The sequence below is a fragment of the Thermoascus crustaceus genome (genome assembly GCF_041956765.1).
Source record: "Thermoascus crustaceus strain CBS 181.67 unplaced genomic scaffold VTN00scaffold_2, whole genome shotgun sequence".
NCBI lineage: Eukaryota > Fungi > Ascomycota > Eurotiomycetes > Eurotiales > Thermoascaceae > Thermoascus > Thermoascus crustaceus.
Window position 1 is genome coordinate 523,279 of NW_027192528.1, and position 15,386 is coordinate 538,664.

Consider the following 15,386-nt stretch of genomic DNA (forward strand, 5'->3'; position numbering starts at 1 on the left):
TGTTGTCTGCCATTATGTTGTAACGGCGGACCTAAGACTTCTTCCTAGGTGGAGGCTCGTTGGGTTTATCTTGAAGACAGGAAGCAAGGGAAAGAGATGGATGAATAGGCCGTTACTAGCAATGTTGCTATCAAGATTGCTATTTGAGTTGACCACGGGGTCCTAATCCCCATGGTTAAGGAGCGTCTTATATACATGCCGAGTTCTGCCCTGGAAATACCTATCCGGTGGATCATGACTATAGATGGATCATTTTGATCCATTGTCACGTGATAGGATCCCCCCTTCATCTGTCCTGCTCATGGTCTCTAGGCCGTGCCGTAACATATGTATTGTATATGTGACCACCGGCTGCAGATACAGGCCAGTGTAATGTGGAATGTGGATATCTTATTCGGCCTAAGTTATGAGATAGCTGTTATATCAGAGTATATTTTCAGCAGAAGCGTACTTTCTAAAACCAAAATCCAACACACTACTGGAAAAATAAATAGGATGGGACACCTAAGGTACATGTACAGTGCATACTTACTACTTGGCAGCAGTTCTATCTAGTCTAATATAATCTGCCATTTGATCTGCAATCTATCGAGGATTTACTATAGGTGAGTCTTGTGTTGCGGTTGCTCCTTGAAATCGAAAACGTGAGGGGGGGTAGAGAGGGATGTGGTAGCCTTACCGGAGACTGCTTTCACAACCACATAATACAACCTTAAAAACCATTCCACAGACATAAATCCACCTAATTCCTCAGAGCACGAATAAGAAGAGCGAACTTTCCTACGTAATATCTCATTTACTTTTCGCTGTTATTTAGCTACTTAAGGAACCTATCTATTTATTGAACTCGTTTAATTAAATGCCATCTTAGGTTCCCCAGGGAGGGAGGTGTGCGTGTGATGTCTGGAATTAAAATTGTGTATGCTTAATGTATCACAATAACACTGACATAACAAAGCTGAAGGATCTCACTCCTACAGCTTTATACGACTGCAGGAGCTACTAGAAACAGGGATATCAACACACGAACTCTTGACACCACCAGGTAACACCGGATGGCTGTGGGGAAGTATTTGACCCCACGTAGTGCCGTTCTGGGTAAAAAACAAAAGATGGAAGCCATCAATTTTGTAGCATAGGGTAGGGCAATGTGTCATATGTACTTGAGGTGCTGATATATTTCATACATTAATAATGGCGCCTCTGCTTGATGCGGGTTCTATATACTGAATGCATACGTTCATACATCATGCATCTTTAGCTGGCTTTTGATAGGTATATACAAGCCCGTTAGTTCAACAAGCTAATCCTCCCCGCCGTCAACGCAAAAACAATAGGCAGATAGACCCCGGTGCCCGCCTCCCGGAGCGCCTTCAACTGCGGCACGCGCCTCCGTGCCGCAAACTGCACCTCATCGATCTCCTTGCACTCGCCAAACGGGCCGTACGCGAACCTGCGCTCTACCGACCACGGCGCGTCGCCGTTGACAAAGTCGACCCAGCGCCTCCGCATCTCCCGGCCGACGTTCTCCGCGGGCGGGTTGTGCGAGAGGTCGACCCCACCGAAGAGGAAGAGCAGGTCGACGGCGTGGTGCGCCCGGCTCGATGGCTGCCATGGGTTGGGCTGGTCGATCAGGTACTTATACACGGTGGCTTTCTTGGCCGAGGAGAGCTTGTCGGCGATGTTCTCGACGGGGAGGGTGTAGCGGGTGTCGTTGACGAAGTCGAGAGCGCCCAGTTTGGCGGCTGTGGGACGGTCGCCGACGACGTGGTACATCTTGCGGAATTTGGTGCCCCATTTGGGTTGCTTGTCGAAGGCTGCGGCGATGGTTTCGCCGTCGGAGAGCTCGATGCCGTTTCTCCAGATCACGGACTGAAGATGTATCAGTATTTAATGGAATGACATGTCGAGATGAGACATACCTCAAATTCCACATCACCAATCATGAGCTCGTCCACCTGTTCGAGTCGGGTTTCCCAGTCCTGCAGTTCAGGGTCCTCCTGGATCCACATGGTGTTCACATTGCAGTCCTTCAGGGCCTGCACGAGCGCGGGAGCAGGCGCCTCACGGAGAGACTTATGCCCGAGCTCTCTGACTTTGGCTTCCAACGTCTTGATCAGGCCATCACCTCTCTCGAGGGGCAGTGGTGAAGAAAGATACAGTGATCCCGAAGCAAGAACACCCCTCTTAACGGGCGGTCCGCTGATCAGGTGTGCGTGGACGTAAATTGCACCCGCACTTTCTCCAGCTAGTGTGATGTTGTTCTAGTACAACAGGAATTAGTACTCGAAGTATATATCTTGATTCAACAATAACTTACCGGATTACCTCCAAAAGCGGAAATGTTCTTTCGAACCCAGTCAATTCCCAGCCTCTGGTCCTTGATGGCGAGGTTCTTCTCTTTGCCGTCTCCAAACGAGAAGATGTTCAGACGGTAGTTAATAGAGACCACAATGATAGGTTTTCCAGCGATGATAGAGTCCGCGACAATTCGAGATGTGTCTATATCCTAATCAGCATCTACCAAGCTTGACTTGGACAGAATCGGTCCTTACCGCAGATCTTCGATGCAGCGGAGCAATATGTCACAACTTGAGAGCCACCTGCAAAATACAAGTATTAGCTTGCCCATGAGTAGAATTGATGGCATTCCAACGACGTACCATGTATCCAGACCAGTACCGGGAGAGGGCCCTTCGATGACGGCGACGCAGGAGCACAGATATCAAGGTTCAGACACTCGAACTCATCCTCTGGCTCGTCTTCAATCTTAAAGTCCTCCGGAATGCGCAGCAGGTGCCGCACATCGATATATGTCTGGGGGCATCGGGGTCTGCGTATTCGTTAGGTTAATCGCTAAGATGCCGTACAGTATTCATATAGAGTTGCTAATCTTCAAGCAAAAATACATACCCATATTTCGTCGCATCAACAACCTTCCCTCCAAAACTGTCCACAGGCTGCGGCAGCTCAAACCGCGCAGGTACACTGGCATACTTAATTCCTCTAAACTGGTGGACTGGAACGCCCTGGATGTCCACTACTGTTCCATTGAACGTAGCCCCGAGCTTCTCGTGCTGGACCGATGGCGCTGCCATTTTTGTGTATGTGTGATTATATCTACCTCTGAGCAGTTGAAGTTGCACAACTTTAGAGTTTGCAACAGCAACCCTTCCTCCGTACGGTATGTCTTGTCGATGGAGCACGCTGGCTCCGAATGGTATTGCCGTCCTTCTCCAACCTCCCCGAGCCAGGTGGGGCCTTGTGGGGAGGCCCGAAGACGCCCTTGTTTTCTGTCGGGCGCTTCGGCTTGTGAGCACGGATATAAGATTGCGGTGATAAAAGATATTAAATTGTAGATTTGTAACCATGGTGGGGTGTTTCGGGCTGTTTTTGCTGTTGTATGACCTCCCTGCAGGGTAGCGAGTAAGCATAGCAAAATGTAGCTTATAGGAGTATTCAGGAACTAGCACTCAATTATTTAAGCACACTGCAATTATTCATTAATCTGCTTGTGTCTTGAGACATAGAATAAAGACACACATACCTATGATCAAAGATCAGCCATGATGTTGGACAGAAACCTCGCCAACGGCAAAGTCAACGAGAACGAAGTAATCCCCCTCCCCGAAGGAGACTCACACTGCAAACTCTATCTCCTAGACGGCAGTAGTCTCATAGCTAGCGAGTCCAGACTCCACGCAAACGTCGAGGAAAGGTTCTTCCGGTTGTATAACTGGGCGTTCTTGGTCACCGCGTCGGACGGCCGCCATGTTCTGTGGGATTATGGGATGAGTAGTGTATCAATATCTAACATTTTATTTCCTTGTGGATGTCTTTTGTAAATATGCAAACTGTCGTCTTAGGTACTGACCTGTCTGAGAGAACCGTGATCTCTACACACCCTGGGTTCAGAAGTTCATGATCGACGTATCCGATGCCAGCGGACCAGCTGTGCCAATAACTGAGCAGCTTCGAACAAATAATGTGTATTCGAACGATGTGAAAACTGTTATTTTCAGGTACAAAATCCCAATCTTTCGATAGATATCAATTAAGTGACACATCCAGCCACGCCCACTGGGACCACTGTCGCCCGATCCGGAACGACTTCCCCTCCGCAACAGCGTATTTCGGCCGCGGGACTGCATCATTCTGCTCACCGGGCCACTTCCTCAACCCAGAGTCCCAGTTGAACGGCCGATTCTTTGACCCGCAGAACCGCACCGAGAATTGGAAGGAATTGAGCGGTCCCTGGGTGCGATTCGGGCTGTTCGAGCACGCGATGGATTTCTTCGGGGACGGAGTTTCTGGGTCATTCAGGCGCCGGGACATATGGTGGGGAATCTGTGTGCGGCTGCGAGGGTGAGTGTGGAAAAGGAGAGTGGGGAGAATAGTAGTGAGTGGGTTGTTCTGGGAAGTGATTGTTGTCATCGGGGTATGTTCTCGACTCTACCCATAAATCTGAGCTTATTCTTCTCTCCTGTCCTAGTTGTGGATATGACGGTTATGACAGAGAGCTCTTCGATGGCCTCCGCGACATTGCGTGCTGGAAGAATGCCGATGGTAGCGAATCATCGCTTCAGGAAGACATCCCGGCTGCGAGGGACACGATCGCAAGGATCAAATACATGGAGTAGAAGTTCAATGCTCACATTGCGTTTGCGCACGGTGTGAACTGGATGAGGAAAGGACAGGATGAGATATTATAGCGATATGAAGCGCTTTGTAAGTGAATTTGTAGTAGATAATAGCGCTTGAGGAGTGTTTCTATCTATACACCATCCGTTACAGTAGCCAGCGACCAGTACACAGTAGCACGAATCATGCAGGTATCTCAATCGTACTACGAACTCACATTCAACTACAATATCCTTGGGTTATCCAGTTAAGACAAGATATAGAGGTTAATCTATTCTATATACCAATATCGTTCCATTACTTCCTCAGGGCCAGATCTGTACAGCAAATACAACAAGGTCATCACCAGCACTCTTGGCTGCATTTTTGGACTATCCCTTGAACTTTTCCGTTCCATGCGGATAAGCCTCCGAACACATTATCATGAATGATCAAACGTCATTGCAGTAAAAAGAAACGTTCCCCAGACGCCATTCCCGAGAGCAGAGAGCATTATACCTTCATAAGGCTGTTCCAACTCGTATCTCATGCATGATACATTTCATGCGCTTTTTTCCCGTCCGTCTCCTGTAGATTAAATGAATTATTGGGCCGGGTAGCCCGTAACGATGTTGTCCCTAATGTACCGATGGTGAAGGAAAACTCGCTGGCCCTCCTCTTTCCTAGTTAGACAGACTCCACTGGCCTATTTTCTTGCGTTGCAGGCTTTTTGTTCATATTGCCAATCCATCCACCCATGGTTAACAGCACTGGGATGGAAGTCACTCCGCTCAGTAGCCCCAGAGTCCAGGACATCGTCCCCCATCCGTGCTGGTTACGTACGAACCCTGCCCACACGGGTCCGACAAGACTGCCAGCTGCAAAGGCGGAATTGAAAATTCCATACCCTTGCGCCATGGCGCCACCGGGTCCAAAGGCATTCGGTGACTTTTCTTCTATATGATTGATGATATATGACACCTCCGTCATAAGCGATGGCAAGGCGGTTGAAACGCTTATACCAATAAGTGAGAGAAGAGCACAGAGCAGAACCTTCTGGTCCATTGATTTGTGTGTGACGAATCGCAAGAGCACGTAAACGGGAGTAGAGAAGAAGAAGGCTCCTGCTGCGAGGAACCGTGGTGAGTTCTTGTAACGATCGATAATTCGACCAATAAGAGGCTCGAAGAAGTGTGGTACGAATAAGGGTGTAAATGCGAGACCCTGACCGATCTGCTCCCAACCAAACGTGGCTTGCACAAAGAGTGGTAAAACGCTGTCGAACGAGGTCATCAAGATGGAGATGGCGAGGTAGGAATACAGGACAAACAGCATCCGTCGATTTGAGAGAAGAATCAATGTTGATGGTAAACGACGCTTGGGGACACTCTCCTGAGACGGCTCTTCGTGAGGCGTGTCGGCAGAGTTTTCCGCTGTCGACGTAGGAGCATAACTTTCAGCACGCGCCTCCTTTTCTTCTGTATTTTGGTGGGTAGATTCCTCCTCTGATGAAGCCGAATCTTCAGCTGCGGAAAGCCACTTTTGAGCATCTTTCTTCTCGATCATAACAAGACGAAGAACAATGTCCACTCCGATTAAGGCGAATGCGACGGCAAATACGGAATAGTATCCACCGCGCTGATAGATAACTCCTCCTAGAAGAGGGCCAAGCATAGTACCGGCACTGACTCCCATGCCTATGAAGCCCATTGCTGATCCTATCTCATCTTTTCCGACAGTGTCCACCAGCAGTGCCAGCCCTACTGTCCAGACCATGGCTGCAGATAAGCCCTGAAAGATTCGACCCGCGATCCAGAGACCGAGGGTGGTCCCTGCACAAAGGAGACCCGTGGAGGCTCCAAGAGCAACAAGACCCAGAATCAAAGGCCATTGCCGTGATGCGGTCTTATCAGCCATGTACCCAAAGATGGCTGCATGTTTAAGATAGATCAGCGTAAGACCCATTATCAAAGACATACCCGACCAAGTGAACTTACGAGACGAAGTAAGCAAGGCAGCACCGTAGAGAGCCAGTAGAATCGATACCCACTTTTGTCCTGAAGGACTGTTAATCTCGTAATATATGATGCATCAAGCGTAGATAAGAACTTACGATCTTCTGGCGGTAAACCCACTCTCTCCTCCAAGGCGGTAGGAGTAACTGGAACGATCTATGGGCTGGTAAGCCTATTTTCGTGAAAAGAGATGATAAGTAGATCTCGAGACTCACAACTCCGTAGAGAAATATATCCTGTTTTTCGACAATTGTGTTAGCACGGTGATATGAATTAAGCAGGTGCGCGAGAGATCAGATGACATACAGTGAAAACGGCAATAGTTACGACGCCCACAATGAAGGCCTTCGATGACCGGAATTTAACAAATTTTGGTGGAGCACAAGCAGTGTTACCTCCAGTTCGGGGATAAAAACAGCTCCATGAAGCCATAACTCTGATGGTACAAATTGTTATTGAATGAGACTGCGCATGCAGAAAGGCATAATAAGAAAGCCTTTGCTTCGCTGTCAGCAGCAAGTGAATGCGCTCTGGATATAAGAGAGAGAAAAAAATCGACAGTTGCTGACGGTGACACGAGCACACAGTAAAGATGTGCTGATCGATATGAAGTACTTTGTCCACCAATCGCCAGTTAAGGAACCCTCGGACTCCGGAGTGAATTCAATAATTCACTGTCTTGGAAGTGGAGATGTAGACTCTGACCTAGACCGCGGCCTAAGCTACTTACTGTGTTTGGGCAAAGAATTGCAAGCTCCAAGACTGACCGGAGCCCTAGATGAGTGCTGGAGCTTGCAAAGACATCACCTTGCGGTGAGAACATGATGACCTAGACCTCAACGACTCAACACCTGGGTTGTACGATGTGGCACACACCGCTCGGTCGCAACGCTGGTCGGTCTGCTTTCATGGTTCGCGGTCGGGAAAAAAGCCGTTGGTTGGAAGGACTTGGCAGCCCTGAAGAGGATTAACTCAAGCCCGGCAGCATTAGGCGACCGTTGGCGTTGAGCGTTGTCGCGCTCGGAAGATTAATAATGATGTTGACAACAAAGAAAAATTCAGTATCAGACGCTCGCTGCCCTGTGCCCAGAAGAACTCAATCATGAGCACAGCCACAGAGGGACCTTGATAAACATTTTCAGTCGTGACCAGCAGTCCTCATCACATCTTCAACTCAACAACGAGCTTCTGCGCGTCCTCGATCTGAGATAAACGGCCTGTTCATCGTGATGGAGGTTTGGAAAAAGGTGCAAATGCAACGCCAAGACGCAAGACCTTCCGGAGAGGTTGTGGCTGCAGCATCTGACACCGACATTGGGCTGGAATAAAATCGCTACAGCCAGTGATATCACACTGCCCCTATGCGCTTAAACACCCTGCAGATATTGACAGCTTATTTTTTGCTGCATGTTTGGCTAACCGACAATGTGACCAACAGGATACTCCGGACTCTGTATACGGGGCAGGGAAGATAGACCCCACTGATTGCGGAATTACTTGACTTACGGAGTAATCAAACGAGAATGCTGTTGAGCAGTTTGCCTTGAGCAAAAGGTTAAAGCTGCTCGAATTCCTGTATAGAAATCTGGTCAGTACGATTCATAGTTTACTCCATAGTATTCAGCCAGCCCAGATCATTAGTTGTCAATTCACCGACTCTTCGCAGATTTTCACCATTGGCCATCATAATCCGCACTCTGGCACCACGGGATGGATTTCCTAATACCCACCGCAGCGTTCCTTGATCACTAGTGGTGTTTCGGTGCTGCCTTGGACATTGCTGCTAAGCATTATCCCTATCTTCCAAGTTCTCCGTATCCCTAAGAATTTTTTTCTCCTTTTTAAATATACCTAAGGAGCTTCTTGATTTTAGGAATTGTTCAGCGCATTGTAAGGGTTTCCATCTCTTTGTCTTTTTTGAACCATTACATGTCAATGTACTAAGGGCGCTGTCATAAGACGTTCTGTTGTAAAATGGCAAAGCTCCTGACACAGTGGCTATGTAACCTATCCATTGCATTAATGACTAGACAGACAGCCATCTATAAGAGAGATCGCGGACCCTGATATCGCCGGAGGGGGGCTGGATCTCCCCATGCACGAGCCCAAGAGAAATGTGGTGACCCGCCGACTTCGTTCTCGACAAGTTGCCATCTAGACCACTTAAGGAGCAACCGCTTTATATGGTCCTGCCTGAAAGGTTTCATCAAAACGTCATTCACGCCTATTTGCATACAACGTGTTTGGTTGATGCGAAAGACCCCCATGGCAATAATCGGGGTTGCGCACAGTTTGGGATCTGTGCTGAATGGAGGATGCGTGCGGATTATATGCGTGGCCTCGTATCCGTCCATGACAGGCATTACAAGCTAGATAGAATAAGACATAGTAATCAGCTGGATGAATATGAAGATAATAAAGAATGACAGTGACAACATACATCCATGAAAATAATATCAGGTCTTGGGCATGCAGCGGAAGGGCTGGACAGATAGTCTAGCGCTTCCTTCCCGTTGGAAACTGCGTTGGCAGTACACCCCAACTTTCCAACAATCTTCGAGTAGATTTTTCGATTCATGATGCTGCACATGCGAATTAGCAACAGACCGGAGTATCAAAGTCGGGTACTGTACTTGTCATCAACAACCAGCACATGCATCTTGATGTGTTCGATTTCTTCCAAATGCCAATTATTCTTTCAAATGGATAGTGCGGAATTGACCTTCTATAGAGTAGGGAGGAAGGTAGGCACTAGATAGTAGCTTGGAGATGGTATTGATATTCGCCGTCTCGTATGGCTTGAATTTAGGTAGAGATTTTGTTGCATTTAACGTATGATGACTGCTAGGACCATAATAAAAATTTTATTGTACATCATGACACCCAGCGTCATAGAAACTGCATCGTTGCGCTGCGCATGGGCTGACAGCAACCTCGACTTAGCCTCACGATCATCTCAACAGAGGCACTACGGAAATGATGGACGACGACGGCACAGATGAGCGATCCTACCCCAAAACATCATAGCTGGATTATAAAATTTCAGCGCCCAGCACTCAATTCGGGCCCTACCCATAATTATATACTAGCTTGACATTATCCTCCAGATATTTTCACATCCATAGCTTTAATGCAACACTACCTAAGGTAGCGACAACGTGCAATATCGAGATGATGACGTAGGGGAAATACAAAGTCATGGAATCCCAAAACTACTCATTTAACGCGGTATGTGCTATGCCTAATGATATGCACTGGAAAATTGCTAAACATCATTCAGATAATTACTGACCATTGGAATTACTATGTGTCTGCAGATTCATGGGCACAGGGAACCAAACGACATCATAGGCAGCGGATCGTTAAATACAGGATTAAGCCTGAGCGCAGCTGCAGCGCCTAAAAGGCACGGAACATTTGAAAATCTCCTGAGAAAAACATCGATCATTATTGGCCTTTGTCAATTGAATTGTGCGTTAGCTGCACTGGTGTTGTTACTGTAGATATGATGAGTCTCCAACAATCCATTATGATTAGGTATTGGCTCATTTTGCGCCAGTCCCCATGAACCTATGCGTGCACCACGTTCAGGACGGGACATCAAACATGTAGCCCCCGATAAGTGAACAAATGTGGAATGCTCGCGCGGCCTACTACAGTAAGCAAGTAGCACGGAAGACTTGACCAGACGTCAAGTAGGTATCCATTTCTACAGATGACTCGCCGCTGACATTTACCCATTCAAAACTAGTGTTTGTGTTGCTGCCTGAGGGACCAAATTGGGATGTCCTGTGCCTTTCGAGTAACGGGTTTCTCTTAAAACATCTAGTCATCGGGGATTCGTATTATTATTATTATTGCCCGGAAGAGTCGCCGGCAGCCCCGCTGTTGGGGGTGGCTTTTAGGGGCAATCTTAATTAAGACTTAAAGCGCTTTCTTAGCTAAACTGCTACATGTCGAACCTACAGTACAAGATGTTCCAGTTCGACGGTGCATTACTTCAAATCTATTACAATCTCACATCCAGACTCTTTTTGGAGATCCCTGCAAAATTTATGAACCTGCAAACGCGCACATGTTCAATTGAGGATGTATGTTTCCGAAGCGCAATTCAGGCTGATTTAAGCTTATCATTTTGGCCACAGTTTCTTCAAATACCTAGGTACCTCTTAGTATCTCATAATAATGAAAATGATAGGCCGTGCAAAAGCAGAAGCATTTGTCAATCTCGTCTTTCGCCGTTGACAATTAGTAATCCTGGCTGCTGTAGTAGATCTCCAAACATCGCAAACGCCAGATTAGGTAACTTATTTCGGATGCATCCCGAGATGCTAGACGCACGGCCGCTTTTTGTCCATCCACAACGACCTCCCTGATACCACTCCCATCCCAAAGAAGAAAATCATTCAAAGTACGAAAAAGGAACCAGATAGATACCTATGCAGTAGCAATAAATAAGAAAAATGCATAGCCAGTGGATCGCGTTGACGCGTTGTCGTTCGCTGCGGCGACTCCGGGAGGGCTTGGCACCTCCATAGATCGTGAGCGCTATACCATATCGGGTATTAAATACGAGGTTTACGAGGGTACGATGGATATCGTAAACAAGCAGATTGGACTGACTGGTGGGAATGGATATAGGAGGGAAATATAAGGGTGCCTGGTATTTCGAAATGGATTCGACGTCTTCTCATTATTTCCATATTTCCCTCTCATTCATATTCTAAGCATTTCCCGCCGGTTACAGTCCTTCTTTTCATAAATTGGAACTGCAATAGTACCTCTACAGATTCCACTATATCCTCGAGTCTCGAGATCCATCGACCACGACCATAATGAGCCAGAACACGACCGACAGCCATGGCGGCTGGAAAGCTTATGATTATTATCCGTCGATGGCCGCGGCTGTGATTTTCGTCCTCCTCTTCCTCGGCTCTACCTTCCTGCACACGTACCATCTGTTCCGGACAAGAACCTGGTTCTTTATACCCATGGTGATTGGTGGTTATTGTGAGTACCAGAAGTATCCATACATGACAGCAGTGCTTTCATGCCCATGAGGCTTTCAGCGTGGCTGACAGAGTAATTCCGTAACACAGTCGAGAGCATTGGCTACATCGGCCGAGCCTTATCGGCACATCAATCACCGAATTGGACTCTTGGTCCATACGTAATGCAGAGCACGCTGTTACTGATTGCCCCGGCCCTGTTCGCAGCGAGTATATACATGGAGTTGGGGCGGATTATTATTCTCGTTCACGGGGAGAAACACACTCTTATCAGGGTTAATTGGATGACGAAAATATTTGTCGCCGGTGACGTGCTTTCTTTCCTGATGCAGGCATTAGGTATGGGTGATTTTCTTCCCTTTTTCTAGACAAGTTCCCCACAAGTTGAGAGATGTAACAGAAAGCTAACGCTTAGCTTCTTACTACAGGTGCTGGTCTCATGGTGAAAGATTCATCATCCAAGGAGACGGGAAACAACGTAATCATCGCCGGTCTTTTCGTCCAGATCGTCTTCTTCTGTTTCTTCCTCTGCAGCGCTCTCGTCTTCCAGTCTCGCATCTCGAAATACCCGACATCCCAGTCCGAAGTGCGTTATATCCCTTGGCGCAAGCACATGTATGCGCTGCACGGGTCGAGTTTCCTGATCCTGGTCCGGTCCATATTCCGAGTCATCGAATATGTTGAAGGCCAAGACGGGTACCTTTTGCAGAATGAGGTGTTCCTTTATATCTTTGATGCCCTATTAATGTTCTCCGTCTTGGTTATCTTTATCGTGATTCACCCGAGTGAGATCAACTGCCTTCTGGGGAAGGGTAAAGTGATGACATCAAGGGCTGGATTGTCGCTTTCTGAGTTTTCTGTGGCGGTGTAGACTGACATATATATTGCATTCTTTGTTATCATAAGTTCATAGAGTAATTGTGTGGTATTCCTTGGTATGTACTCTGTCTGAAAACGGATGTGACTTGTGACTTGGTCATTTCGTTGTCAGTTTTATATGCTTTGCTGTTATGCAGCAAGATTCGTAAGCGGGACATTGCGAGGATAGTCTCCATTAGAAAAATAAGAGTAGTAGAGTACTTACATTGCTGTCTCAGAGTACTTGCCAATGTATATGATTGCGCCTGAGACTTCGAAGCAATTACAAGCCTTTCCATTTCTATATAGACTATACCTCCTGTCTCAAAAATTTCCTGGGCCGAAAACTTCCGTCATAGCCCAGTTCAAGGCACGCCTCCATTCGTTGTTAAGGCTGAACCAAACCGCGTTCAGAATCCTCGTGCTCCAGCCATCTATCCACCACTGGTGTCTAAGGCGATGTAAAATAACCCCATAATAAGCCAGAATAACAAGGGCCAGCGGTCTGTGTGCCCGTAAAGACTCGAGATACTTTTTAGGACATTTGACGGCCCACCAGACGGCAACACTCGGCGTCCTCAGACCACTCTCGATTTCGCTCAACATGAGAGCAATATTGTCGATGGCGGTTTTTTGACCGGAATGGTCATGCTCCGGGTCTCTTCCTGCGCATATATCGTTTATTTCGTGAAGCTGCTGTAGCGCGCATCTGGCATCATCTGGCACACTACAACGGGGGTGATTATCATTCTCAACTTTCAAAAGCGGACCGAGATCGCTATCCACGATCCAAGAGCGTGCTGTCTCCAGAATCTGTACGATGCCACTGCAGAGAACAAGAACCTGGTAGAGATTGTCCACGAGTGCTAATATTTCAGTCGACTCTGGTGGTGCGGGTGGGAATCCAAACGCAAACACGGTCACCATGCTCGAGAAGACGAACATGGCCTTGCCATTGGAGGAGTTGATATTTCCTAGGGATTCTCGGAAAACGGTAAGGGCTTGATTTTGATGGCCCACGGCACTGCTGATATACGTTGTTCTGCAATTCTCGCTGCCCACGCGAGCCAGATGGAGTGCGGAGAGCGCCAATATGCCGTGCATGAGAAACGGATGGGATAGTGCTTCCTGAGGGACGATGGCTTGCCATATCTGGTCAGTTGCCTCTTCTCGTGATAGTGAGCGATAAGTTGAGTTGCACCATTGCATCATCAATTCTAGGTTGCGCAGATTGAGATCGAACGTTGAGTGGACAGCTGAGCTGTCCTTGGACAACCGTCCGAAGAACAGGAAAGTGTCCACTGTCGAGATGCCTTTCTCTTCATCTTTGCTCTCAGTTGTTGGAGTAGAAGATGCCGGGCTACGATTTAGGTCTTGGTTTGCCCATATGATCGGCGCTTCGGAGGCATATTCGCACTCCGATTGCCGTTTCGCACAATTTGTGCATCGCGGACGCTGCTCATCACACTGTTGTGCAGAAAGTAAGCGGTCAAAGCTCGTATCACCAGTGATTTAGCAAAGCTTATGGCATCGCGTTACCGAAAAACTAGGATAGTTGGATGGAACAACAAGGCCACCCACGACAGGCAGAAGATGACATACCTTTACCCGCCTCCGCTTACACTGAAGACAGCCGTGGCGAGACTTTTCATGAGGTCGTCGAGGCGGCATTGGAAGACTGAGCGACGTCCATTCGAATGCAGTTTGTAGTCTCGGAGAGAGATCGTCTTAAGTATTCTACATCACGGGTACCGCAGGCATCCACGTACCCGCAAAAATAGCACCGGTGCTATTGCGTACGAAGCACCTTGGCACGAGCCACGTAGGGCTGTATGCAACGAGGCCGATGCTCAACTGTGGCTTGAATAAGGTGCATAAACTTCTTGTTATCTGCAACTCTGTTCTAATGCACAAGCCTTTAACCGCTCGCTACGCTGACTCAGGCTTGAAGTGGTAACGTAATCGGACACCGAGCGGGCCAGGACACCGAGCGGGCCACGTAACCAACCAACGCGACATATTCATCAACTTCAACTACAAATATGCCACCAAAACAAGCAAAACAAGCGGATTCAGCAGTTCAGCAAGAGGGCCGTATCTTGCTTGCCATCAAAGCAATTCAATCAGGTTAAATAAAAAGCATTCGAGCGGCTGCAAAAGCATATAATGTGAAGCAATCTACATTGACCTACCGCGTATGTGGGCGTTCTGCACGCGTTGATGCAGAGCCTAATAGTCAAAAGCTCACTGCAACTGAAGAATCTACACTTATAAAATGGATCTTATCCATGGACCAACGGGGCCTACCACCAAGAATCAGCACTGTACGAGATATGGCCAGTCTCCTACTATCAAGCTGATTGAAATCCCCAAGCCCTCTTAGCGAGAAATGGGTGCAACGATTTGTCAACCGCCACAATGAGCTCAAATCAAAATACAGCCGCAGATATGATCATCAACAGGCTCTATGTGAGGATCCAAAGGTTATCAGGGAGTGGTTTCGGCGTGTTCTTGAGGTTGTACAGCAATATGGCATCACTGAACAGGATATCTACAACTTTGATGAGACTGGCTTTTCAATGGGATTGATAGCAACTGCAAAGGTTGTTACTGGCTCTGAGATGAGGGGCCGGCCTAGAGCAATTCAACCAGGGAATCGAGAATGGGTGACTGTGATTGAAGGAGTCAATTCAGCTGGCTGGGCCCTGCCCCCAATGATTATCTTTGCAGTCCAGAATCACCAATCTAATTGGTATACAGAACTACCAAAGGGCTGGACAATTGGGACCAGTAAAAACGGCTGGACCACTGATGAGCTTGGGATGCGTTGGCTGAAGGATGTTTTTAATAAACATACCAAAGCCTGTACAGCAGGGAGATATCA

At 47.6% G+C, this 15,386-nt stretch overlaps 5 protein-coding genes across 5 annotated transcripts; 2 read left to right on the top strand and 3 right to left on the bottom strand.

Moving 5' to 3' along the window:
• Positions 1–1,290: 1,290 nt before the first annotated feature.
• On the bottom strand, positions 1,291–3,098 carry VTN00DRAFT_3700 (uncharacterized protein; the record flags this gene model as incomplete). Its single annotated transcript, XM_069430047.1, has 6 exons — positions 1,291–1,872; positions 1,923–2,264; positions 2,321–2,502; positions 2,556–2,603; positions 2,664–2,833; positions 2,914–3,098. The coding sequence occupies 6 exons, from the start codon at positions 3,096–3,098 to the stop codon at positions 1,291–1,293; spliced, it is 1,509 nt and encodes a 502-aa protein (XP_069289221.1).
• Positions 3,099–3,566: 468 nt separating this feature from the next.
• On the top strand, positions 3,567–4,640 carry VTN00DRAFT_3701 (uncharacterized protein; the record flags this gene model as incomplete). The annotated part of the gene is made up of 3 exons (XM_069430048.1): positions 3,567–3,778; positions 4,072–4,365; positions 4,517–4,640. The coding sequence occupies 3 exons, from the start codon at positions 3,567–3,569 to the stop codon at positions 4,638–4,640; spliced, it is 630 nt and encodes a 209-aa protein (XP_069289222.1).
• A 741-nt stretch (positions 4,641–5,381) lies between these two features.
• On the bottom strand, positions 5,382–7,067 carry VTN00DRAFT_3702 (uncharacterized protein; the record flags this gene model as incomplete). The annotated part of the gene is made up of 6 exons (XM_069430049.1): positions 5,382–5,390; positions 5,464–6,551; positions 6,618–6,677; positions 6,734–6,791; positions 6,851–6,871; positions 6,942–7,067. The coding sequence occupies 6 exons, from the start codon at positions 7,065–7,067 to the stop codon at positions 5,382–5,384; spliced, it is 1,362 nt and encodes a 453-aa protein (XP_069289223.1).
• Positions 7,068–11,470: 4,403 nt separating this feature from the next.
• On the top strand, positions 11,471–12,515 carry VTN00DRAFT_3703 (uncharacterized protein; the record flags this gene model as incomplete). The annotated part of the gene is made up of 3 exons (XM_069430050.1): positions 11,471–11,645; positions 11,735–11,983; positions 12,073–12,515. The coding sequence occupies 3 exons, from the start codon at positions 11,471–11,473 to the stop codon at positions 12,513–12,515; spliced, it is 867 nt and encodes a 288-aa protein (XP_069289224.1).
• A 311-nt stretch (positions 12,516–12,826) lies between these two features.
• On the bottom strand, positions 12,827–14,173 carry VTN00DRAFT_3704 (uncharacterized protein; the record flags this gene model as incomplete). Its single annotated transcript, XM_069430051.1, has 2 exons — positions 12,827–13,969; positions 14,105–14,173. 2 exons carry the CDS (start codon positions 14,171–14,173, stop codon positions 12,827–12,829), a joined length of 1,212 nt encoding a protein of 403 aa, XP_069289225.1.
• Between the last annotated feature and the right edge of the window lie 1,213 nt (positions 14,174–15,386).